The following is a 27,153-nucleotide window of genomic DNA, read 5'->3' as shown; positions in this document are numbered from 1 at the left end:
CCTGTACCAGTGGCTGAAGGAGATACCTCTGTCTTGTTGCTCTTGCTGAACGCTCCTCTTTACGGACCCAACCGGATTTACCTCCCAGCCAACTAGGAAATAATCCCTAGCCCAGGAAACCTCCACAGGTTCCCTAGCCCTCCGAGCCCAAGTCCAACCAGATGTAGTGTGTGTGTCCAAATGAAAGATCCAAACCAAGATAACAATAATTTCCTCTTCTCAACAACCCAAGAAACCTCCATAGGTTCCTAAGGTCTCCAAAAAAACACAACAAGCCCAAACAATCACAACCAACCCCCACAATCATAAGAAAGACCCTAACCTCCCCTTTTCTTCCTTCCCCCTTCTCTTTTTATACCCTCCTTCCCTTCTCCATCTCAACCACCTCTCATTAATGTCATTAACTTCTCATCCATCCTTACAATTGACTTCTCTTCTCCCAAGTAAGCTGGGAGTACATTTGGAAATGTGACATGAATATAAAATTGGGAATTTAATGGGAAAGGACCATGTCTTCTCCCAAGTAAATCTGAAAAGTACATTTGGGAATGTGAGGTGAATATATATATATATTAATAGTTAAATGGAGAGGACTATGTCTTCTCCTAAGTAAATGTGAGGGTACATTGGGGAATGTGAGAGGAATACATATATTTTGAAATATTGGAAGGAGACCATATCCTACCTAATATTCAATTTGAGAAGGTAAGTGGGGAATTTGAATAATGGAAATCATGAATTTTATATTAGACCAATATTTCTCAATATTTTCAGATAATGTACACATTAACAAAATTTGTAGGATAAGATTTAAGTGGGGCATTACAGAGGAAGTGTTAAATTTCAGTCATTTAGTAGAACTGAGATAAAGTTGAGGTAAATAAATCGGGGTAGCTCAGCTGAATTTGACCTGTCATGGACAAATTAATTCAAAAAAGGTCTGTGAAGGTTGTTTTGCTTAAAGCTCGAGGAAGGGGGGAACTTTTGCATGCAATAAGCTTAAACAAACGCCAAAAGTTATGCTAATCCTTTTTAATCTCTGCCCCAGCTAGATGATCGGTTGGAAAGACTTGAATGTTGTCTACTCCCGTGCTCACTATCTTCGTAAGCAAACTAAAGAGAGAAACTACACATCTTGAAGATGACTGTGAATGTGTTGGCGAGCAACGTTGATGGGTTTCATTGGGAGACGAGAAGCCATGAAGCCTCCTGCTTCTAGCCCACTGGGACGCCATGTCAGAATCCCCATAGCCTATGATGAAGTTCGCCTCTGGACATGACCAAAAGTAGACGATCTGGTCAACTACACATCTATAGGTGTTGGTAAAGCTCGTTCACAGCCTTATTGTTTTGGGGATGTTCAAATTTGTTTTTCTTCATATATAGCATTGGACGTGGTCAAGAGTCCAACCCAAGGTGAAGACGGTGCAATATTCAGGGAACTTATTTTTCACAGTTTTGTTGGTAGCTTGCTACTCATCTTATAGTTGTAGTTATTTAGTGGCGAGAGTTATTTATCATTTTATCTGTACATTTGTAGTTGAAGCCAACACCATTTTTCTACTTCAATTATTGTGAAATGGATCAAATGAGTGACATATTATAATTACTGAATAGTCTAATACATTCCATGGTTGATGGGATGGTAGAAATCAGTAAAAGCACTCTTTTGGACATTAAAACCTACCTGTAAAATGCACAAGAAAATATTGATTTTTTGCAACTTGAGTCACAACTACAATGAGATGAGCTTCAACAGAGGAGTTATCATTCTAAATTGTTTTCTGTTCAGAACAATCCTTTGTTCAAGATTGAGGCAAACTCCCATCAACACCCAGAATATAAAGTTGAGATTGATTCAGTGCCTAATGCAAGAGCAAAAATTCAGCATGCACTTCTCAAGCCAATCATCAAACCTTGGGAAGATCTTTTCCATAACAAGCACATAATTGGTCTTGGATATGACAAGGATGTGTTGTTTCATATTCCAGATTACTTAAAGCCCATCCAGTTTCAAAGTGTTGGATTTCTTCATGACAGTTCACCTTCAACTATTTCAGATTCCGGTCCTCTTCCATGACAGCCACAACAGATTGTTAAATGGCAACATTATGACAGAGTTGGCTATGTGAAAGATCATTGTTTTGATCTTCATCCATGTAAGCACTGTCATAACACCACTCACTCTTCAAACATATGCTTCAAAAACAAGCCTATTGCAAGAACAAAGATTCATCTTGGGTGGATCGCTTCTTGTCAATGGGTTTCAACAAGCAAGAAGATATTTCAGTCATATGTCAGAACTTGTTCTAGAAACAATGTAAACTTTGAAACGGGAACTGATACGATTACCCGTTTCGTTGAGGTAGCAAAAAGTCAATCGATTTTGAAAAGTGGTGATGCAGAATACATATATTTTTTTTTCGAAGCATATTTTTGACACTTTAAATTTTCTTATGTATGAAATATAAATATTTGTTTTTAGATGTTAGTGATTTTCATGTTGATTTTGAAACGTATTGATGCAACATCAACCCCTTTTTTTAGAGGGCTTATTTTTGACACTCTATATTTTCTAATGTATTAAGTGTGGATATTTTTTTAAATGTTACATTTTTTGACACTTTAAATTTTTTTATGTCCAATTGTTTTTTAAATGTTGATTACTTATAAAAATATATATAAAAAAGAAAATATCTATATATATATATATATATATATATATATATATATATATATATATATATATAATCTTGTAAACGATAAAAAAATTGATTTTTTTTTAACATATAAAAATAAATAAATAAAAAATACAACAATTTTAAAACACAATTGAAGAAAAACTAAAAATATAAAAAATAAAATAAAATAAAAACATGATTAAAAAAAAAATTAAATAATTAAAAAAATAAAAAATAAAAAATAACAAAGGTTTAAAAACTGTTAAAATTAAATTTGAAATTTTAAAAAAATATTAAAAATTTTTTAATAAACATAAAAAACCAAAAAAATCGAATTCAAAAAAAAAAAAAAACAGAACTAATTAAAAAATTTAGAACATTAATGCTAAAATCTTAAAAAAACAAAAAAGAAAAAAAATTGACGGTAGGGCTGAAATCCCATTCTAAGAATCGAATTTCAGCCCAACACACATTAAAAAAAATAATAATAATAATTAATATTTTTTTGTTAAAAATAATTTTTTTTTTTTTTTAAGGGGGCGGGGTTGAAATCCGATTCTGAGAATCAGATTTCAGCCCCACCCAGGGGCGCGGGGAGGCGCATCCCTGGGTGGGGTTGAAGTCTGGTATCAGAATTCAGCCCTGCCCAAGGGCCCAGGGGGTGCTGGGCAGATGGATCTACGTGTAGCTCCCCCTACCCAACGCCACACCCCTTTTTCTATATATATATATATAAACAAAAAAATTTAATATGTTAATAATTTTTTTTTTTAGTGGTTAGAGCTTAAATCCGATTCTTAGAATCAGATCTGATTCTCAAAATCAAATTTCAACCCCACCCTACAAATTTTGTTTTTAATAATTTTCCTTTTCCTAAGATTTTAATATTAATGTTCTAAAATTTTTAATTAAGTATGTTTTTTTTTTAATGTTTATTATATTTTTTATGTTTTTTAAAATTTTAAAATTTAATTTTAATAGTTTTTTAATTTTTATTAGTTTCTTTTTATTTATGTTTTTAAATTATTTATTTATTTATTATTTATTTATTTTTTAAATCAAGTTTGCTTTTAATTTTTTAATTTTTAATTTTCTTAATAGTTTTTTAAAATTGTTGTATTTTATTTATTTATTTATTTGTTTGCTTTTTTTAGAAAACATGTTTTTGTTATTATTTATTTCTTTGTATTTTTTTTAATTTTTTATTTTTTTTTAATATATATTTTTATTTACTCTTTTTTTTTGTTAACTTTTTTTGTTTTTGTTTTTGTCTTTGTTTTCTTATTGTTTTTGTTTTTTAATTTATGTTTCCATTATTCTTTTGAAATTTTAATGTTTTCCGGAGTCATGATAAAATCTTTTACGCCATTTTTTCAAAATGTTGAAAATTTATCCTGGAAAAAAAAAAAAGAAAAAAAAAAAAAAACAAACATTATTTCAACATCAATACATCAACACTTTTCGTTTTCAAGGTGTTTTTGCACAATTTTTGCACAAAAAAGTGGTTTTCATTGCCATTTAAAAAAAAAATGTTGAAAATTTACCCTAGAAAAAAAAAAAATATTATTCTAGCATCAACACTTTTCATTTTTGAGTTGATTTTTCATGTTTTTGGGGGATTTCTTTTGCTAGAGTTCCCATTTTGAGTTTATAGTTCTCGTTTCAAAGTTTACATTGTTTAGAGTATTGAATAATCTTGCAGTTGAGTTTTCTCCATCATCTCACCTTGTATCTGACGGGGGGGAAGTGATGGTCATCTACAAGCTTCAAAGCCACATCAAGTGAGCCTGACCCACAACCTACCATACCAGATTCAAAGTTGTAGCCAAATACAAAGATTCCCCTGAGCATGCCTTCGGTTGATGATCAGCCTTAAACCATCTATGCAGAGTTGAGACATCTCTTCAAAGACTTGGGGATACTTCCTCTAGCAGAAGACTTCAGCTTCTGGGCATTTTTGGAAGAGTTCCAAGAATTTCATTAAGCATTCTAGAGTTAGTGGTCATCCTTAAACCATCACCGGTTGAGACCTCCCTTTTCAGGTTGAGGTTCTCCCTTTTTATGCGCGCTGAAACCTCCCTTTCAAGGTTGAATGTTTCCCTCTTCAAAACATGAGCACTTCCTCTAGTAGAAGACCTCAACTTCATGCTAGATTTGGAAGAGTTTCGGGAACTGCACTAAGCGTTCCAATGTTGGTGGTCATCCTTAAACCACCCCCCTTATACCAACATTTTAGAGAGCACATTCAGCCTAGTACTGCCATGCATTTTTTCACATTTTGTATTAGAACTCTCTTCTTGGACTCATACATAACCCTTCAGATTAGGGGGGGCATGTTGGACACCGAATCCTCTATGGGTTTGTGTGGAATGTGAATAGCCACTGGAGTCCAAAAGACCACCTGGAATATGAATCCAAGGGTCACACCATTGTACTATAGATATGTATCAATATGAATAATAAAGACAATTCAATTTTTATCATTCATATTCTGTCTCTGTCATTGTCATGTTTAACAGAACCGACTGAGTAATTGAAGAGGCACATCATGGAAAAGACGTGGCCTAATCATAGGCAATCGTAGGAATGTGTTGAAGCCCCGAAAATCAGGTCGACAACAAGGGGGATACCTGCCCGGTCTGGACCTTGGTTGGCAGCTCCTTATCCGTTTGGTATAGCGGGTCCGACTCGGGATAATGGGACCAGTTTCCCAATATATGAGTGTGTGTGTGTAGAATTTGATGTTGCTGATCTAACAATTCCTATTTAAGATATTCTAATTCTAACTTTAATCTAATTCTATGCTATTGTAATCTAATAAACATCACATCTAAGTCTATACTAACCCGGGATGTAATTCTTCTATTATGCGATCTAAAAAGATTTCAAATAACAACTGGTAATAAAGATCATTCAGCGATTATAAGAAAGGAAATCAATAAAGATGAACTACTTCGCATAAAAAGTTAGACGAAATAGTTGTGAAAAACATATCGCATAATGAGTTATTCATACATTAAGCATAAATAAATAGCTATAACGATACAAAAGTGCCAAATGATAACTCAGGCATTCATGCAATAATACATAAACAACTAAAAATTGTATATCACTTTAACGTATAAGCAGAAATGGTCAAGAGATAAAAGTACCATTTATGACTAGTCCTACTCATAAGCTTCAAGCGACAATGATTTATCTCTCCTTGCTCTCACATCCACTAAGAGTACAGAAGTGCAACATCAATAGCAGATATCAAATGCAAACATCAACAAATCTTGATCCATTCATTCACCAAAACCTCCTCTAAGGGTGAAAAAGTGCATGTTCTGAGGACAAGGTTTTGATAAATTTCTGGACCCTTCTCTAAATGCATGAGAAGGTTTTAAATACTATTTAACTAAATAACTTAATTACACAGATTCAGGATACGGTTTAAATGACCGCCCTTTTTCTAAGCAAACCTATTTTTTTTTTTAAATAAATCTAATATCTAACTACTTCTGCATTTGCTCCTTAATGTTGCAAGCATTCAGTATTTTCCTGGGTAAAGTCGGCTGACTGTCTTCCGCTTTCGGTTGAGCTAAGAAAACAGAAATGGTAAGAGTTGGCACCATCTTTTCAGAAAAATCGATGATATACTCGAGAGTCATCTTCTGACCATGTGGCTTCACCGTGTATGCCTAGTAATAATCCAAGTTCAACTTGGGTAACCCTTGAATCGCTTCTGCCTTTTCTTTAGCTTTCTATTTCCAGTTTGTTCTTTACCATTTCTTCCTTGCATTTTTCGGGCTTACAAGTGACTGAGCAGTTAGAGGCTTTGCTTTTTGAGCAATTTTCTCAGCGATGTGCGATTCGCGCATTGGAAACTGCCTTCGTTCTTTGATCCGGGCTTCTCTGATGCGTTTTTTGCCTTTAGCGCATTTTTCTTCACCGAGTATAAAGCTTCAAAATTTGTAAAAATACTGCTTTCGTGAGTTCTTGACCTTGAGCGTTAAACTTCCTGTCGATATCAGCATCGTTCAATACTCATTCAACCATGGATGTAAATGAAAGATCTGTAATGGATGGCTCAGCAGTGATCTGTGAATCTGCGGCTCTGTTGCACGCGGGCGTCTTTTCTCTGTCTTTGAACATTGGAGTTTTACCCTTTTTCCTCATAGCTTCCTGCACATTGCTTCGTGTATCTTTTGTTTTTCGTTCCTGCGGTTCACATATGAGAAGAGAGTAATGATAATAAAAATTGACAGGAAAGCTTTGAATGCTACGGATATGCAAAAACACGCCACCTGACGTGAACTGTCTCTTCAAACAACACAAAACCATCTTTCATTAACAAATGGCGTATAATTCATTAATTATCATTAAAGCGTGTATCCAGTTCTTGGTTTATGGAAAACTTTTTCTTGAATATTGAGCTGGGAAAATTTGCGATGGAATGTTTCTGCGATTTGCATTGCAGTATCGCATTTCGCTGTATCGCATTATCGCAATTTCATCGTGTTATGCTATCGCAAGGTTGCTTTATCACGCTATCGCAAGATCACAGATCGCAGTATCACAGTATCGCAGAACACAGTATCGCAAAATCGCAGATCGCTGTAATCGTTAAATCGTTATGTGTTTTTCATGCAACTTTGCGATATGCGATATCGCATATCGGCGATTTTTTAAAGGTTTTCCAATGTGAGTTTTTATTAATGCATGCGATGCGATAGAGTTCGTGTCGCAGTCTCGCAGTTTATCATTTTTACTCATAAGGAAATGTCCTATCATTCTTTGCGCGATGCTATGTTTCTTAAGGAGTAAAATACATGAGCCTTAATTGATTTTTTGAATTTTTTGCTAAGGGTCCCCACTTACCTAGTGTTATTGCTAATACTAAATAAGGAGGGGGGTTGTTGGTGGCCACAAAAATTGGCGATTCACTTGGAAGAACCAGTTATCTCTGTTTTTCTATTGAATTTTCTAAACTTCCAAAACAGAAAAATTTTCAGAAAATTAAACTTTATTATGGAAAGATAAAGTACATTATGCTCTAACATGTCGATGATATTTTGTTTCAACCATTTTCTACTTTAATTATTTGCTTCCTCAGGCTAGTCCTTGTATTTATGTTAGCCATTACTTGGTCTTGTAAAGATAAAACAAAGTCTTCTCTGTAAACCAGTTTTAAATATGCTCATTTGTCGTAGGTAGAGCCTCTGTTGCCAACACACGTTTATAGCCTTGACAGGGTTACCTGTTACCCAGCAATGATCCTGTATCCTACTTAAGGCAGCGTACAAATTTCAAAGAAAAATCCATATCCACACTTATTGCTTTGATTTTCTTTTTTATTCTTAAAGAACAATGTCTTGGTTTCGTAGCCAAATTATGACACAGTCATTCACTTGATTTATAAATTTGCTGAACAAGCTGGCTCGTGATGAGACCCCTTGTCTTTTGATTACAACAATCTTGAGTCATTGCCCTGTTGTGGTGTACAGTATTGGCAAAGTCAGCAAGTTATAATATCTGTGATTATGATAAGTCGGCTCGTGATGAGACCTCTTATTCTTCAAGATAAAGTGTATCCTTGGGTTGTTCCTCTGAAAGTTGTGATTTCCTTAGCAGGGAGGAAGTCATTGTTTCCTTAAGATAGCTATGGACGACAATAATAGAGTTTTTGGAAACAGCTGTTCTACAGAGAATCTTTATTTTGTTATTGATACCTTTCATTGTACTGAGATAAAACAATTTCTTCACTAAAGGTTGTTCTCATCAAACTTTTTGAAGTTGAAACTAGTATCATATCTAGGCTAAAGTTTTTAACTGTATCTATCAATAATAAAGTTCAGTTTTCCAAAATATTTGCTATTTATACAAGCGAAAAGTTCAAAATCTGAAAGAGAATTGGTGTCTTTTTCGTAAATGCCTAATGTAAACACTCACAATTGGTTTTATTATGAAAAATAAAAACAACTACTCTACAAAAAATAGAAGAATAATCTTCTATGGAAAATATTTCTTGAGAATTTGTCCATTAACAGGCAAAGGATCCCTCTTACCTGCTAAATCCTGTAACACAAACGTTGATGGACCTATGACCTCTACAATTTGGAAAGGACCAAGCCACATTCTTTGAAATTTTGTATGTTTGCCTTTTTCTTCATGAGCCTTGTCCCACTTTAAAACTAAATCTCCCATCTGAAAATCTTTTCTGGTCATTATGTTTGAATCAAAAGAGGATTTTACTAGTGCTTGATGATGAGCATGTGTTTTCCTAGCCTGTTCTCATTGTTCTTCTAATTTAATTATTTCCATTTGTCTCAGCTGTAAGGAGGAAGTGGGTACTTCATCAATGTATTGAACTAAAGACAAAGAGGGAAATGATAAGTGAGTCAGAAGAACCACTTCTTTCCCATAAACTAAATTAAAGGGAGAAGTGCCGATAGAAGCTTTTTGCGTTATTCGGTTTGCCCATAAAGCATATATCAAAGCCTTGTGCCAATTCTTCTGATTTTGGTCAACTGTTCTTTTAATAATCTTGATTAGGTTTTTATTTGTGGACTCAGCTAACCCATTGCCTTGCGGGTAATAATTGGCCGAATATTTAAGTTTGAATCCTCTTTTAAGTGCGAATTCAGTCATTGCATTTCCAGAAAAGTATGATGCATTATCAAACATTAAAGCGGATGGCAATCCAAACCTGGTGATTATAAATTGATCTATGAACTCAATGATATTTTCAGAATTAGCCGTCTTGAGCGGAACTGCTTCTACCCACTTAGTAAAATAATCTGTTGTTGTGAGGATGTATCTATGTTGCTTAGAAGAGTGAGGAATGATCTCACCTATTATGTCCAATGCCCACTGACTGAAAGGTTGGTCAATGTTTACCGGCTGTAATGGCAAGGATGGCTTCTTTTGTCTTCCAGCAGTAGTTTAGCAGACTTGACATCTCCTCATGTAACTGTGCGAGTCTTTAAATCACGTGGGCCAGTAATATCCTGCGCGCAAGATTTTATGTGCAGTAGCATCTCCAGCATAGTGTCCGCTTGCCGGCCCATCGTGGAGTTCCTGCAAAACTTTTTCAGCTTCAGATTTCTCAAGACACCTAAGAATAATAGAATCATAATTTATCCTAAAAAGAATATCATTTATGAGCTGATATTGTTTGGCTTTCAACCTTAGAGCTATTTTCTTAGTATGATCGAGGTGTGAAGGAGCATACCCGTTCTTAAGATAATAAATGATATCAGCGTATAATGACTCTGCATCATTTAGGCTTACCTCGCACATTTGTACTTCTTCAGATGGAATTTCAGAAATTTGCGATGCTCCAACTAGCATTTTGCAGAAGCCTTGACCTCTTACAATGTTTGCTGGTTTAATCTCAATGTCATATTCTTGTAAGGCAGTAACCCAATTGGCCCTTTTCTCACCCACATCCTTCTGTACTAGAAGGTTCCTTACCGCTGGAAACAGTACTATAATCTTAGTATGGGTTTTGAGTAAGAAAGGTCTGAAGTATTTGACCGCTTTGAAAATGGCATAAGCCTGTTTCTCCACGTCTGAATAATTTAATTCAGCACCCTGTAAATTTGAACTGAAAAACGCAATTGGAGCTTCCACTTTTTCTTGATTTTCTTGAGTTAATATCGCAGCATATGACTTATTTGAGGCAAATGTGTATAAAATAAAAGGCTCTGAAAAATTCGGAGTTACTAACGATGGAGCATTAATAATGGCTTGTTTGATCAGGTTGAATGCTTCATGTTCATCTTGGCCCCATTTAAAATTTGAGTTCTTTTTAATCATGGTTTGCAAAGGAGACACAATTCGTGAGAAATCTGGAACGAATCTCTTTACAAAGTTGATCTGAGCAAGGAAGGATTGCATGGCTTTTTTGTTATGAGGTAAGGATATTTCAGAAATTTCTTTGATTCTATCAGGATCAATGTGAATACCGGATTTTGACACTATGAATCCTAGAAGTTTCCCTTCACTTAGTGCGAAAAAAGATTTCTTTGGGTTAAGTGAAATTCCGTACCTTAAACATCATTGAAAGATTTGTTTCAAGTCTTTAAGATGGTCACTTCGTTTCTCCGAATACACTGTTATATCATCCAAATAAATTACTACAAATTTATTGACTAAACCTTTGAAAGCGATGTCCATGGCTCTCTGAAATGTGGCACCAGCGTTAATCAAACCAAATGGCATCTTTCGATATGCGTATGTGCCCCATTTAGTTCTGAATGTGGTTTTCAATTTATCATCAGGATGTACCAACACTTGATTATATCCTGAAAATCCATCCAAGAAAGACATTAATTCTGAGCTCGCCACTGCCCGCAGTATTTGTTCCATAGGTGGTAGAGGAAAATTATCTTTTTGACAGGCTTTGTTAAGGTTTCGAAAGTCAATGCAAATCCTAATATCTCTATTTTTCTTTCTAACAGGTACCATATTGGAGACCCATTTGGAATGTCTGACGGGAAAGATTATTCTGGCTTTCAATAACTTATTGAGCTCAGTTTTTATCTGATTTTCTAAATTTGGGTGGATCTTTCTCAGCTTTTGTTGGACAAGTTTTTCATTATCGATCATGGGAATAGTATGTTGGATGATGGAAGTGTCATATGTTTTCAGCTCATCATAATTCCAGGCAAAAACATTTTTATATTGTCTCAAAAGACGAATATACGCTTGTTTTTCTTCAGGGGTTAGGTCGAGGCCTAGATTAATGTTTTGTGGTTTGGCATCGGTTCCAAGGTTTACTAATTCGTAGTTCAAGGTTGAACTTTTGAGTTTTGAATTGGTAGACCTCTTAAACCAATCTTTCAAATCGTACAAGTCTTCTAACTTGACCACCGACTTAGGTATAGCATTATTAGTGCTATCTTGTTGCAATTGTCGATCATGTTGGTCTTTGTCAATTATTTGATTGGAGTAGGATCCCTCAGATGTGAGAAAATTTACAATATCAGGATCATCATTGAATACTCTCCAATTTGTGATGTTATCAGGAATGGATGGTCTAAAGATTAATTCTATTGAGAATCTAATGGACTAAAACCTTCGGAAGGAATAAGCTTAGAAGCTACGTTAGCCAAAAGGTCTGCACTTGCGTTTTGGAGTTTGCGGATTGAAGAGATATTAAACGCTATGAAATGCTCAGCCAGATCTTGAACTAAGGATTGATAATGTTTTAAATGACCTGATAAGCAATGTATAGTGTTATGTACCTATTTAACCACAATCTCAGAGTCTCCAAAAACTTGAAGATACTTGACGTCTAACCCGATTGTTTTGTACAAGCCTTGGACCAAAGCCTCATATTCTACGGTATTGTTGGTGCAATCAAATTCGAGTCTGCATGTAAGCATGATTTTATCTCCTTCTGGACTAATCAAAACACATCCTGCTCCTGCTCCTTCATTAGATCTAGAACCATCAAAAAATAATTTCCAAAACAAAGATTTATTTACAGGTTTATCTAAAAAATTGATACATTTCGAACTATCAGTTCGAGAAAAAATTTCGACTTGGGACAAAACAGAGTGTTCTAAATAGGGTGACGCATGAGCATTTAAATTTCCGAGGAAAGAATCTACTGAGTAATTTCCAATAATGCTGTTGTTATACGCTACTGGTTCATTCTCCCCCTCTAGCTCCGTTACTATGTACTTCTGATGTAACTCTCGTTCAACTTTTATTTGATTTGGTTTACTGTTGTAGGGCAGCCACATGTGCGACCAATCGGTTGCGAAGTATCCATGGAGTTTTTCTGACCAATCCCTGCTAAGAATTAGGCCATAGAATTCAGGAATGTCAGCAACTAAAATGTCAATAACTTGACATACCTCTGGGTTGGATGACAACCTTATGGTTACTTGATTTAGTTCGCCGATTACTTCGACTTGAGATCGATCTAGCTGAACTATGCACACAGCGGATTTCTGTGGTTGAACGTTTAACTTGGCACATATGGATTTGGGTAAAATATTCGATGAAGCAACAGAATCTACCAAACAATTGTGCACATTTTTATTGAAGATTTCATAAGTAAGGAGAAACGGGGGAGTGTGAGATCTTGATCTTCCTCCAATTAGAGCGATGTCATTTGGATCAATCTTATTGATCACGTTAATTGGGGGTCTTCCCATGTTATGGGAAGCTTGAGAAAGTACAGCGATAGGCAAAGGTGCAATTGGCACGGCATGTAGTTCTTTCATCATTATCTTCTGTTGATGCTTTAACTTTCTCAGTTCGTAAAGGGTGATGTTAGCCCTAGTCTTCTTCATGTCTTCTATAATATTGTACTCCATTTCATCCGACACGATCAGTGTTTTAGATGGAGTTGTTTCATCTATTTGGACTGGGCTGGTTTGAGTCGCTTTAGATGTCATTTTCTTTGTTGCGACTTTATCCTTTATTGTAGAGCTTGCACTCTTTGGCTTAGGGATAGTTTGGGAAGGATCAAGCTGATTTTTGCTTCATGTGCTAACTGGGAATACTTCTTGATCTTCTTCTTGTGGGAGGATGAAATCCCACATTCCTTGTAATTCCACAACTTCTTCGTCATCAGTCTGCCCTTCAGTGGCAATTTCCTCTTCCTCTTCCTCGGATTCAGCATTTGAAATAACATTGGGTGGCTTTGAATCCGTTGAAGGACCTCTTTTAAAAGCTCTGTAGGGCTTTTTTGAAGAAGTTTCTGCTACTTGCTTTTTGATGTCAACCATTTCATTAGACATGGTCTTTAGAACTTTCTGCAATCCTTCCAAATCAAATGGATCTTTTGCTTGTTTCTTCTTGGAGTCTTCCTTGAAGGTGACTTTTTTCGATTTACGTTCCTCTATCGTGGATTTCTTTTCCAGAGCTATTATTTGTTTCTCTACTACTATTGCTTCTTTCATGTTATTAGCTAAGGTTGTTTTATCGGCCCTGTCCACGAATATTGCTATGTTCGATGGTAGAGTGGTGATATACCATTCACATCATACTTCTTCACTGGGTTGGGAAGCAGTAGGAATTTTGTTGAAACGTAAATTGAAATCCTTGATAGGCTCTCTAGTTTCGGCTCTAAGGTTGGATAGGTCATTGATTAACGTTGTCGTAGACCTGTCATCACCAAAATTGGTTAGGAATTGCTCCTGGAAGATGTCCCAACTAGTGATGGATCCGAAGGGTAATGAAAAATACTATGACCCGACTGTTCCTTGTAGAGTATAAGGAAAAAATCGAACAACAGCATCTTCATTAGTAACCCCATTGAGATTAATGGAAAGCATGAAGTTGTTTATGTGTTCTTCTGCTAGCATCCCTGCCTCGGGATTAAATTTAGGCAGCCATTTCTCAGGATGGGCCGGTATTTAACTCAAGGGTGCAGGCATTAAGACTTCCCCAGGGTTATTCCATGGAGACTGGGCCATTGTTGAACTGCTAACAGCGGAAAGTGCAGAAGATGATCCCTGTGGTTGGGAGGATGAGGATACTACGATTGTAGACGAATGAGGAAGAGTTGTGGGAGTTCCAGTGGACGGATGGACGATGATCTGGAGTGGTGGAGTGGATGGTTGACTTCGCGGTGAAGAAGTTGAGATGGATAATGTTGACGAAAGAGTCTCGTTGTCAGACTCTTTAGGTGATTTCCTCGCTCTTTTCCTGGTGGGAAGAGGTAATTCGGTTGGCTAAACGCCAAACTTTTCACTCTTTAGCCTGGTCAAGGGATGAGCAGGATTGTAATGCGAAGTCACGCTACCTTGAGATTTATCAGACCTTTGAGGAGAAATGGAAAATCGCTGAAGTTTGTGAATCGGAGATTCGACTTCGGGAAGTTCAACGGTAGATTGTTCTGAAATGTCAGGGTGTGTAGCAGCAGTTGATACTCAAGCGACTTCTAACTCTGGATTTAAGTGTAATGGAGAAGTCGGGGGAGATGGTGAGGGCGATTTACTCTCAGAATGGTATTCAGATTTGGATTTACTTGCCATTCATAGTTCAGGCCCTCCTTCTAGCACCAAATATGTTGAAGCCCCGAAAATCGTGTCGACAACAAGGGGTATACCCGCCCGGTCCAGACCTTGGTTGGCAGATCCTTATCCGTATGGTATAGCAGGTCCGACTGGGGATAATGGGACCAGTTTCCCAATCTATGAGTGTGTGTGTGTAGAATTTGATGTTGCTGATCTAACAGTTCCTATTTAAGATATTCTAATTCTAACTTTAATCTAATTCTATGCTATTGTAATCTAATAAACAGCACATCTAAGTCTATACTAACCTGGGATGTAATTCTTCTATTATGCGATCTAAAAAGATTTCAAATAACAACTGGTAATAAAGATCATTCAATGATTATAAGAAAGGAAATCAATAAAGATGAACTACTTCGCATAAAAAGTTAGACGAAACAGTTGTGAAAAACATATCGCATAATGAGTTATTCATACATTAAGCATAAATAAATAGCTATCACCGTACAAAAGTGCCAAATGATAACTCAGGCATTCATGCAATAATACATAAACAACTAAAAACTGTATATCACTTTAACATATAAGCAGAAATGGTCAAGAGATAAAAGTACCATTTATGACTAGTCCTACTCATAAGCTTCAAGTGACAATGATTTATCTCTCCTTGCTCTAACATCCACTAAGAGTTCAGAAGTGCAACATCAGTAGCAGATATCAAATGCAAACATCAACAAATCTTGATCCATTCATTCATCAAAACCTCCTCTGAGGGTGCAAAAGTGCATGTTCTGAGGACACGTTTTTGATAAATTTCTGGACCCTTCTCTAAATGCATGAGAAGGGTTTAAATACTACTTAACTAACTAACTTAATTACACAGATTCAGGATATGGTTTAAATGACCGCCCTTTTTTTAAGCAAAACTATTTTTTTTTTTAAATAAATCTAATATCTAACTATTTTTGCATTTGCTCCTTAATGTTGCAAGCATTCAGTATTTGCCTGGGTAGAGTCTGCTGACTGTCTTCCACTTTTGGTTGAGCTAAGCAAACAGAAATGGTAAGAGCTGGCACCATCTTTTCAGCAAAATCGATGATATACTCGAGAGTCATCTTCTGACCATGTGGCTTCACCGTGTATGCCCAGTAATAATCCAAGTTCAACTTGGTTAACCCTTGAATCGCTTCTGCCTTTTCTTTAGGTTTCCATTTCCAGTTTGTTCTTTACCATTGCTTCCTTTCATTTTTCAGGCTTACAAGTGACTAAGCAGTTAGAGGCTTTGCTTTTTGAGAAATTTTCTCAGCGATGGACAATTCGCACATCGGAAACTGCCTCCGTTCTTTGATCCGGGCTTCTCTACTGCATTTTTTGCCTTTAGCACCTTTTTCTTCACCGGGTATAAAGCTTCAAAATTTGTAAAAATAGTGCTTTTTTGAGCTCTTGACCTTGAGCGTTAAACTGCCTGTTGATATCAGCATCGTTCAATACTCATTCAACCATGGATGTAAATGAAAGATCTGTAATGGATGGCTCAGCAGCGTTCTGTGAATCTGCGGCTCTGTTGCATGCGGGCGCCTTTTCTCTGTCTTTGAACATTGGAGTTTTACCCGTTTTCCTCATAGCTTCCTGCACATTGCTTCGTGTATCTTTTGTTTTTCGTTCTTGCGGTTCACACATGAGGAGAGAGTAATGATAATAAAAATTGACAGGAAAGCTTTGAATGCTATAGATATGCAAAAACACGCCATCTGACGTGAACTGGCTCTTTGAACAACACAAAACCATCTTTCATTAACAACTGGCGTATAATTCATTAATTATCATTAAAGCGCGTATCCAGTTCTTGGTTTATGGAAAAAAAATTCTTGAATATTGAGCCGGGAAAATTTGTGATGGAATGTTTCTGCGATCTGCATCGCAGTATCGCATTATTGCAATTTCATCGTGTTATGCTATCGCAAGGTTGCTTTATCGCGTTATCGCAAGATCGCGGATCGCAGTATCACAGTATCGCGGAACACAGTATCGCAGTATCGCAAAATTGCAGATCGTTGTAATCGTTAAACCATTATGTGTTTTTCATGCAACTTTGCGATATGCGATATGCGATATCGCATATCGGTGATTTTTTAAAGGTTTTCCAATGTGAGTTTTTATTAATGCATGCGATGCAATGGAGTTTGCGTCGCAATCTCGCAGTTTATCATTTTTACTCATAAGGAAATGTCCTATCATTCTTTGCACAATGCAATGTTTCTTAAGGAGTAAAATACATGAGGCTTAATTGATTTTTTGAATTTTTTACTAAGGGTCCCCACTTACCTAGTGTTATTGCTAACACTAAATAAGGAGGGGGGTTGTTGGTGGCCACAACAGAATGGAAGGGAGATATTTTCCTCAACCATCATTCAATTTTCCTTTTATCTATCATTCTGTAATTTTTTCATTTTCAATAACGGAATCAAATCTGATTGTAATGATTTTTGGTAGCATAGCCATCGCATGCCAAGACAGCTAGTCGATCAGATAGCTGGAGGTCGGCTGAGTTATTTTGTAATTGTTGTTCAAATATCCCCCTCTCCTTATAAATAGAGGGTAGATACACTTAATACGAGTTCCCAAATTCTGCATTCTAGAGGCCCTCTGTTCGCAAAGAAAGTGGTTTTACTTTGGTTCAATTTTCTTGTTCTTGTGGTGCTTGGGCATGTACAATTGTTAAATGTAATGGACTGGTGATCCAGACTCCATCTTTAAGGATTAACGAAGTAGTTGTTTTTTAATTTCATTCAGAGAAATGTGCAGTATGTTTTCCCCTTTGTATATTACTTCATGTATGTCTTTCCTCCTCTTAAATCATGTAACGAAGTTGTTGGTTTCACTCTCATTCATGGTTCTGTGTGTGCTACTAAGTAGTAAAAGTACCTGTGTAACAACAAATTTACTAGGGTTATTTGATAGCCTTTAGTACCTGTGTAAAAAAAAATTTACTTGTGTTATTTGATAACCTACGGTACCTGTATGTGCTCAACATTTACTTATTGTTGTTTGAGGACAAATGTATTCATGAGGCATAGAGCTTGAGACCTTAATTCGTGCTCCACTTTTTCTACATTTTCACCTCCTTACTCTTCCATATTTCTACTATAGATTGTTGCTTAGGATTTTCCATTATGTCTAGCCCTCTGCATCAATTTCCCTCCTTTCCTTGTTTTTGTTCATCTATACTACAACAACAATGTTAAGTTTCATATGGTTGTATGTCAGCCACCAAAACCAAGACATTTCTCTTTGAGATCAGTCATATCTACCAGTGTCTATCTACTTGAGTTTACCTTGACAAAGGGCTATTGAACCAAGCTCTGAATTATCCCTTTCAAATTACGTGACATATGGAGTACAGTAGAAATCCCTCTGATAATATTCAAAATCACTCCTCTCGGAGAGGCTATCTCTAGGAGGCTTCTATATCTTTTGAAGAAATTGTGCGACATGAGATAGAAAAAGCTACAACACTCTACATTACCAAACTTGATACTTCAAAGAAGATGTATGATTCCCTAATGAATCTCTACACCGTCAAGAATGTTTTTCAATCAATGAGCTTAAAGAATGAACTTCAAAATAGAAGGATGACTAATGATAACACCACAACTTCTTAATTCATAGGGATTTCATAAATATCTTCTCACTGTGGATTCTCCCACCATATATTTTCCCTTCGGAAATATTTTTGGGCTATCTCCCAATCCCGAGCATACTCTGAGTCTTGTTCGAAACTTTCATGTACTACTATTGTGCAGTTCCTCTTGATGAAACACAAACTCTAACATAAGTCATCTTCTTCTTTGTGAGCAATGTTTAAATTTCTAAATCCATAAATGTCTCTCCTCACAAGAGTGTCTCCTTCCTCCTCCCCAGTTTTTCCCTATATTTCCTTTTGCATGTTGACCAACACATGTTGTCTTGTAGGACCAACTTGTCCATTCTTTCTCAGGCCCCCATATTCCATCATTAATTCTATGTACCATGTGACATTTATGTGGGTGAGGAATTGATTGTAGCATTCAATAATTTTGCTACTTCCCTAGGCTATTCCCAAGAAGATTCCTCCCAAATCTATGAAACCAAAAAGGGCTAGCATAAACCCCACCCCCTTAAAGGAACACCATCCTCGATGTTTTGTATCAGAACACACAAAAATATATAATGACCTTGATATACACAGCTCTTTACATTTACATGCACATTTACATTTTCTTAACAAACAGGAAAAAATGGGTAAGATACCCTCATATGATAACTCATATCCCATGTGGCTTCATCTAGTCCAAAGTTCTTCCGTTACACATTGTCCCGCTCAATTCCTCGATTTTGAAGTGTGATCTTCCTCTGATCTAGAATGCATGTTCACTCTAGCTGGAATTCTCCCCTGGATTCCACCTATATCATAAACCAATAAATGACATGCTTATCATAATGTGCATACTTTTCAAGTAAATATATATGAAAACATCATGAACGTTCACTGTGTGAGGTAAGGCCAATCTGTAGGCCATTGACCCCACTCTTTTAATAATTTGAAATGGCCCATAAAACCATGGCTTCAACTTGACACAAGACCCAATCCTTAAGGAAATTTTCCTTGGTCTAATGTGAAGGTAAACATGTTTCCCCACTTGGAACTATTTGTGATTCCTCTACAGTTTTTGTATAGCTCTTCTACCTATCCCAAGCTATCTTTAATTTCTTCCTAATAACACTTACTTCATGTTCCATTTCCTTCAACATATATAACCTGATATTCACTTTGTTCATTGAATCACTCCAATTGATAAGTGTATTGGATTTTTTCCATAAAGAGCCTCGAATGGACTCATTCTCAATGACTCTTAGTATCCATTGTTATAGGTGAAATCTACCAAATGTAGAAATCATTTCCACCTCTTTTGTTGATGCATGGAATACATTCTCAGCACGTCTTCCAACACTCTGTTAACTCTTTTATTTTGTCCATCTATTTGAGGATGATATATTGTGTTGAAGGCTAACTCTATCCCAAAACTAGCAAAGAACGCCTTATAAAACTTAGAGGTGAACTTAGCATCCCTATCTGAGATGATCTTCTTAGGTACACAATGTAATCTCATTATTTCTTTTATAAAAATATGGGCAATGACACTTGCCTTATTAGTGGATTTGATAGCAAAAAATGAGCTACTTTGATCAACTTATCTACTGCCACCATTGTAGCATTGTGCTACCTAGTTATCCTTGGTAGTTTGGTAATGAAGCCCATTGAAATTACTTCCCTCTTCCACTCAAGTATGGGGATTGACTATAGAAATCTAGTTGGATATCTACATTCCACCTTCACTTGCCAACACTCTAGGTATTTAATAATATACTCAATCACATCCTTTTTCATTGCTAGCCAATAATATTACTTTTTCATAGTTATCATTTTTTGATAACCAGGATGACCTAAATATGGTATTTTATGGAACTCATCATAAATTATTTTGTTTTGGCTGCCCATACAAGGTATATAACACCCTCCTTTTAACTTTAGTAGTCTATCCTCAATAAGGGAGTAGTCCTTTCTCAATGCCTCTTCAGGTTCTTGCTACAAGTGCTCATGGATTTGTTGATAGTACTCGTCTTGTTGTACTACCTTCTTAAGCTTCTCTTGGATGTTAATCTCATAATAAATTATAGTTTCTATGTGAGATACTTGTAACCTTCTATTTAGTGTGCTAACTGCTTTGTTCTTCTTTCCTTTGATATACTTGATGTAAAAATCAAACTCATTGATCAAGGCTAACCATCTTGCATTCCAAAAATTCAACTCGGCCTAATCGAACAAGTACTTTAGCCCTCCATGATCTATCATCAATAAAATTTTCCTTTCATGGAGATAATTCCTCCACATCTTTAATGCATGGACTATTAATTTCAATTCTAAGTCATAGTGAAATAGATCTACTCATGCTCATTCAACTTTCTAGATTCATAATAGACCATCTATCCTTCTTGCATGAGGAATCCGCCAAGCCCTTCCTTGCAGTAATATGTGAACACCACAAATTCATTCTCTGGATCCGCTATCCTCAATATTGGTGTGTGTGTGTGTGTGTGTGTGTGTGTGTGAAAATATTTCAAATGCTCAAATCTAGCTTCACATTCTAGTGTCCATCGAAATTTAACTCTTTTTTTGACAATGTTACGATTGGATGCCTAATCTTTCAGAAATTACAAATGAATATCTAGTGATAATCAGCCAATCCCAATAAGGATATAACTTCGAAGACAATTTGAGGAGTAATTCATTCCATAATGGCTTTAAAATTCTGTATATCTATTGCTACTCCTTTTGAGACGATGTGTCCCAAGTACTAAACTTGGGATCAGTAGAATTCACATATGTTGAGTTTGGTGTATAGTTTATGCTCTCTCAGCAATTACAGTACTACTGCTAAATTATTTTCATGCTCCCCTTGACCTTTGAATAAACCAAGACATCATCCACAAAAACTAGTATGAACTTGTCCATATATAGACTTAGAGCATTATTCATCAAACACATAAAGATTTCCAAGGAACTTGTGAGCCAAATAGACATGACTACAAATTCATAGTTCCCATACCTAGTTCTAAATGTTTTTTTATGAATGTATTCATCCTTGATCCATAATTAATAGTACCCCAACCTCAAATTGATATTTGAGAAGACCACAACTCCCCTTTTCTAGTAAAATAGATCATCAATTCATGGAAAATGATATATGTTCTTAATTGTGGCTTTATTGAGTTATTTTTAATCAATACACAACCTCAATGTGCCATCCTTATTCTTCACAAATAATACAAGTGCTCCCAGGGTGATACGCTAGGTCTAATACATCCTTTGTCCAATATTTCTTTTAACTGTAATTTCATCTCTACCTGCTTCGATGTACTCATCTAATAGAGCCTTAGGTATTGGTTCCAATCCTGGCAGTAGTTCAATTAAAAAGTAATCTCTCTTCTCAATGACAGTCCTAGGATTTCCTCAAGAAACACATTATTAAATTTCTTTATTATTAGGTTCTCTTCTATTTTGCTCCTTTCCACCTTTGATTCAATGGTCATTTCGACAATGTATAGATTTCACTCCTTTCTATTTCACCTCTTTAATTGCACCACAATGATTTGTCAAACTATCACATGCTTCATTTTTCCTTGTAACGTCACCATTTTCCCCTTGGCACTAAGACATTCAATTGATTTGTTGAAGTGATCAACCTTGGTTTTATGGTCTACCAACCAATCCACATTGACTAGTATGTCATACGAACCCAGGGGTATTAAGTTTATATTTAAAATGATGGGCATTCCACCTTTCATGATTGGACATGATTTCACCATGTGTTCAACCTATTTCTTGGTCTCAGTGCCCAATTCGACTAGCCATGACCTATCATGGGCCATGCTTTACAGCGCACACTTTTCTGAAATCTTGGGGCTAATGTAACTAAAATTAAGACCTAGGTCTATCAGAATTGAAACCATCTAGTTATAAATCATACCTTTTATCTTGATCATGGATTCTTGGTGATTAACCTAACTATTTTCCAACGTGGCATAGACCCATGGCACACTCTAAGAAATGTCCTTCACAGTCTCTAATTTTTGCACGTTGTATGATCTTGGAAAATTCTTCTATTATTGAGGACAATCTCTTTGTCCATGGTTTTGTCCACACGTCCAACACCACATGAATCCTTCTCTGAACTTCTCAGTTTCGGTTCCAGTGGCTTTAGTGAATTGGACCTTATCAATAGTAGTATTCTTCTATGGATACACATCCTTGGAAGAAGTGGAAACCTTCAAATTTCCTCTTGGAAACTTCTATCCTTTCACTTTAAAACTATATTTTTCCTTCATCCTCCAATCAATGTTGAACTTATGTCTATAGTTTGATTTATCATAGAAATTCTTCATTTTCTTGACTACATACTCCAACGTTTTAGGCTCAATGAATTCTATTATGTCCTTGAATTGATGATGTAGTCCACTGAGATATCTTTGAATGTTTGTCTTCTCTTCCTTAATGTAAGGCATGTATCTCAGTGGCTCCAAGAATCTAGTTGTATATTCATAACCTAACAGATACTCAAGTTTGTGCTCATATAATTCCTTGGCCTTGTTATCGTAGTATTCCTCAGATAGATACTTCTCCTTGAAGTACTTTTCAAATCTCCTCCCTGACAACTCCTTCTCTCTGATATCCTTCACATTCATCAAATATTCCCACCAAATATTAGCCTTTCCCTTTAGGATGAAGATGGCTACCATTTCCTTCATGTTCTTAAAGTAATCTTGTACCCTAAAATTATTTTTCATCTCTAGTAGCCATGCCTTTTCTTCCTTGACCTTCTTGACCTCTTCATCAAATGTAGGAGGTTTTACCTTCTTAAACTCTTATAACACAAAGTCCCTTCCTTTCCTTCTTTGCTAGTGGCATCTTTTAGTTGCAACACTAGAAAACTACTCATGATTATCAATCCTTTGTTCTATAGTACTAAGTGGAGTTCCACCTCTCGCTATATACTCTCTTGCATGCTTATGTCTTTTCCTATATTTGTTTCCTTCTACACCGTCAATTATTAATTCATGTATTCCAAGGCCTAATGGAGTTTGTCCACATTTACCCTTCCCTAGGTGGTTAGCAGCCAGATCATGCTACCTTTGCCTTTGCAAATATGATAGGATATGCAATATTTTTTTTTACTTTTAATTACTTTATAGCATATTCTTTTTTTATTATTATAATAAGACATGAACAATTTACACATTCTCTGATAGTGATACTAAACTATAAAATAAGCCTCCGAACTCAAAAAAACATCTTAATAAATTAATTGTAAAAATAAATATAAACTTAAACAATCGTAACACCTATTATTAATCAACTTATTTTTTAAACAATAATTTTAATCATAAAAATAATGATAAGATAAAATAAACCAATACTAACAACTCATTATTTATCAACTTGTTTCTTAAGCCTACTCTTTTTATTTAAAACAGATTAAACTTTCTAACACTCTGTGAATTTTCCTCTATCCTTCTTTTTTCTTTATTTCAGATTGGAACTTAAATGGTCTTAATTGTACTTAATATTTCTATTTTTTTGTCCATGTATTATCTCATATATTCTATTTTACTTTGTTCCACGTGGAAACTTAAAGGCTTTTAATCATTTTCCATTTTCTTTATTTCATGTTGGAACTTAAATGGTCTTAATCAATCTTAATAACTCTATTTTTTTTTTTGCTTATTTTTAAGTGTTCCCCCGTTAAAAATTAAATTCATTTCACAGCTTTTATTTATTATTCACACCTCTTCCATTTTTCTGTGTTCTATGTTGAAATTTAAATTAATTTCATAGTTTTTAATTTTATTTATTTAGTCGCACCTCTTCCATTTTTCTGTGTTCCACATTGAAATTTAAATTCATTTCATAGCTTTTATTTATTCATTATAATGAGTATGATCAAAGCTTAAAATTGTTTTAAGAAATGAAAACTCAAAATCATAAATCAAAGAGGTCAAAGTTTGACCGATCCAAGCGCAAAAGAAAATTAGCTAAAACTAAATAGTTTAATAAAATTAAATTAGTACAATCTAATTGGTAATTTGAGAAGTTTAATGATTCAATTGTATAATTGAGGTTTCTGTGATCCATATCAAGTGATGAGAAAAAATTTGGCGTAAATCACATTATGATATATTTGTGGACGCATTTCAAACCAACGAGTGTGGTTCATCGTCACGACAAGTTGAAGAATCAGACCATGGCTGCATGTCAAATCAGAAAAAAATTTGGCGTAAATCACATTATGATATATTTGTGGACGCATTTCGAACCAACAAGTGTGGTTCATCGTCACGACAAGTTGAAGAATCAGACCATCGCTGCATGTCAAATAGGGAGAGCAGATCTTCCAATAGCTAAGTCTAATGATTTTATTTTAAAATTAAATTAACCACACTGATGAGTTTGAAACACGTCGACAAATAAAATATGATGTGATTTTCGCCAAACACTCCTCTCATAATTTTAATTTTATTTGTTATTTTAAATTAAACCACGTCATTAATTAAACTTAATCAAATTAAATTATCATCTTTAAGACTACATATTTAAAATATAACCAGGAAAATTAAAAATTAAAAGTTGTAAACTTTGTTCCACTGGACTTGTCCGTTTCATTAATCGTCGCGTCCTGGATTTAGAAGTATTTATTCTCACTCTTCTCAGTGTAAGTGGTTCTCTGGCGTTGGAATTAAAAGTGGGTACATACAAGTAGTAGGAATGGCTTCAAACGCTGTGGAGAAGGAGTTGGTGGAAATCTTCGAGAAAGCGAAGAAAGCCGCTGACAAAGCCTCTGCAGACGAATACAGAAAAGCCGATGAGCAACGTTGTGTGGATGCCCTCAAAGCTCTTCACGCTTTCCCGATAACTAACCAATTTCTTCTCGCTACTCAGCTTGGCAAACGCCTTCGGACTCTCACAAAGCATCCCCGAGAAAATATCCGTACTGTAGCGTCTAAATTACTTGATGCCTGGAAGAAGGCTGCGGCCGCTGAATTATCAGCAAAATTTAATCCAAAGGGCCCTCCAAAACTCCCAAGTACAGGTAAATATAATGAACCATTGCTTACAAAGCCCGAAGAAGAGCAAGTCAAATCTGTTACACCTGAGGAAGAAGAAATGAAACGGAAGCTCGAATTATCAGCAGAATCTAATACAAACCATCCTCCAAAGTTCCTTATTGCTAATGATCAGAAAAAAGCTATGATTTCGGAAGAAAAGAAAAACAAATCTCTTACAATTAAGAGTCAGGATAATGTGGTCCAACGATTAGATAGGGAAGTTTTGTCCAATCTTGAACAAAATTTAGATGTAGAGGTTTTGTCTAATCCTGAACAGACCTATGTACGACCAAAAACTTCTTCAAGTGATAAATCTGTTACACTTAAAACCAGTGAAACCAATAAAATTTGGTCCAATCCTGAACAAAACTATATACGCCCAAAAACTTCTTCAAGTGACAAATCTGTTACACCTAAAACCAGTGGTGATGATGTAGTAAAAACACCCAAGCCAAAATTATCATCTCCATCTAATTTGATTGTCCCCTCAAAGCTCCCAAGTCACATTGGGAACAAATCTGCAAAGTCAGAAGACAACCGAGCCAAATCTGCCAAAGTTATTATCAGTTCTGAGAAGGAAGAAAAGAAACCCAACAGAGAATTATCAGCAGAATCTAATCCAAAGGGCACTCCAAAGCCCCCATGTACGGTTAAACGTAACCAACCATTATGTACAAATTCAAAAGAAAAGCAAGCCAGTACGGTTAAAACTAACGAACCATTACGTACAAATTCAGAAGAAAAGCCAGCCAAATCTGTTCCAATTAATAAGGTCAGCGCTGATAAGGAAGGAAAAAAACGCAAGCTCGAATTATCACCAGAATTTAATACAAACCGCCCTCCAAAGATCCCAACTATGGCTAAACCTAATGATCAGAAAAAAACCACAATGTCAGAAGAAAAGAAAGACAAATCTGTTAAGGTTAAGGCCAGTGGTGATAATGAATTAAAGAAACCCCAGCAGCTAGAATTATCATCTCAATCTAATTTGAATGTCCCCCCAAAGCTCCCAAGTACTGCTAAATGTAACGATCAATGGCGAGACAAAGTTCGAGAGAATCTTCTTGAGGCTTTCTCCAAAGTAGTTCACGAAGTCCAAGGCGAGGAGCTAGAGAGGGTAAGGGGATTCGATCCCGTGCGAGTTGCAGTTGAGGTTGAGACAGTAATGTTTAATAAGTTAGGGCGTTCTGATAGCACCCTGCAGTTGAAGACGAAGTATAGGTCTATTTTGTTCAACCTGAAAGATGGGAAAAATCCAGATTTGAGGAGGAGAGTTTTTACCGGGGAAATTAAAGCAGAGAAACTGATCGTTATGACAGCAGAAGAAATGGCAAGTGATGCGAGAAAGTTTGAGAATGATATGATAAAGAACAAGGCACTCTTTCATTGCGAGCGTGGTATGAAGAAAGCTGCAACCACTAATGAGTTTAGGTGCGGGAGATGTGGGAAGAACGAGACTACGTACTATCAGATGCAGACGAGAAGTGCAGATGAACCTATGACTACGTACGTCACATGTACAAACTGTAACAACCGTTGGAAGTTCTGCTAAAAACCCTACGTAAAATGATCGTAGTTGTTATTGTGTGTCACGCACTATACTCGTTTTTATTTCTTAGATATTTCTTTATAGTTGGATATTAATAACCATCTTATATGTTCTAATTTATATTTACAATCTATCTATTTTAGATAAGTAATAAGTTTTATATATGATAAAAATTGTTTTCATTATTAATTACATTATTAAAATTTAGATGAACATTTCCGATGAACTAATGTAGTTCATTCTCAGAACAAAATGTATA

General features: G+C 35.7%; 1 protein-coding gene and 1 pseudogene across 1 annotated transcript; one reads left to right on the top strand and one right to left on the bottom strand.

Annotated features, from left to right (window-relative positions):
* The window catches only part of LOC149160269 (LRR receptor kinase SERK2 pseudogene), a 29,821-nt pseudogene extending 6,831 nt beyond the window's left edge, over positions 1 to 22,990 (bottom strand).
* A 2,014-nt stretch (positions 22,991 to 25,004) lies between these two features.
* Positions 25,005 to 26,897, top strand: LOC149160268 (transcription elongation factor TFIIS-like). The gene is made up of 3 exons (XM_089433674.1): positions 25,005 to 25,286; positions 25,839 to 25,911; positions 26,242 to 26,897. The coding sequence occupies exons 1-3, from the start codon at positions 25,005 to 25,007 to the stop codon at positions 26,895 to 26,897; spliced, it is 1,011 nt and encodes a 336-aa protein (XP_089289800.1).
* The last annotated feature ends 256 nt before the right edge of the window (positions 26,898 to 27,153 follow it).

Source organism: Pinus tabuliformis, chromosome 5_2 (genome assembly GCF_031772625.1).
Source record: "Pinus tabuliformis cultivar Carrire ecotype Pingquan chromosome 5_2, CPIR1, whole genome shotgun sequence".
Taxonomy (NCBI): Eukaryota; Viridiplantae; Streptophyta; class Pinopsida; order Pinales; family Pinaceae; genus Pinus; species Pinus tabuliformis.
The sequence above is the reverse complement of the archived record's forward strand: the minus strand, read 5'-3'. Positions and strand labels throughout refer to the sequence as shown.

What these genes read in the sequence shown, in the direction of transcription:
- LOC149160268 (XM_089433674.1), top strand. Translation starts at nt 25,005, where the DNA reads ATGGCTTCAAACGCTGTGGAGAAGGAGTTGGTGGAAATCTTCGAGAAA. An exon ending in CTGCGGCCGCTGAATTATCA is followed by an intron (nt 25,287 to 25,838) that starts GCAAAATTTAAT and finishes GTCCCCTCAAAG; the next exon opens with CTCCCAAGTCACATTGGGAA. An exon ending in ATCTGCCAAAGTTATTATCA is followed by an intron (nt 25,912 to 26,241) that starts GTTCTGAGAAGG and finishes CCACAATGTCAG; the next exon opens with AAGAAAAGAAAGACAAATCT.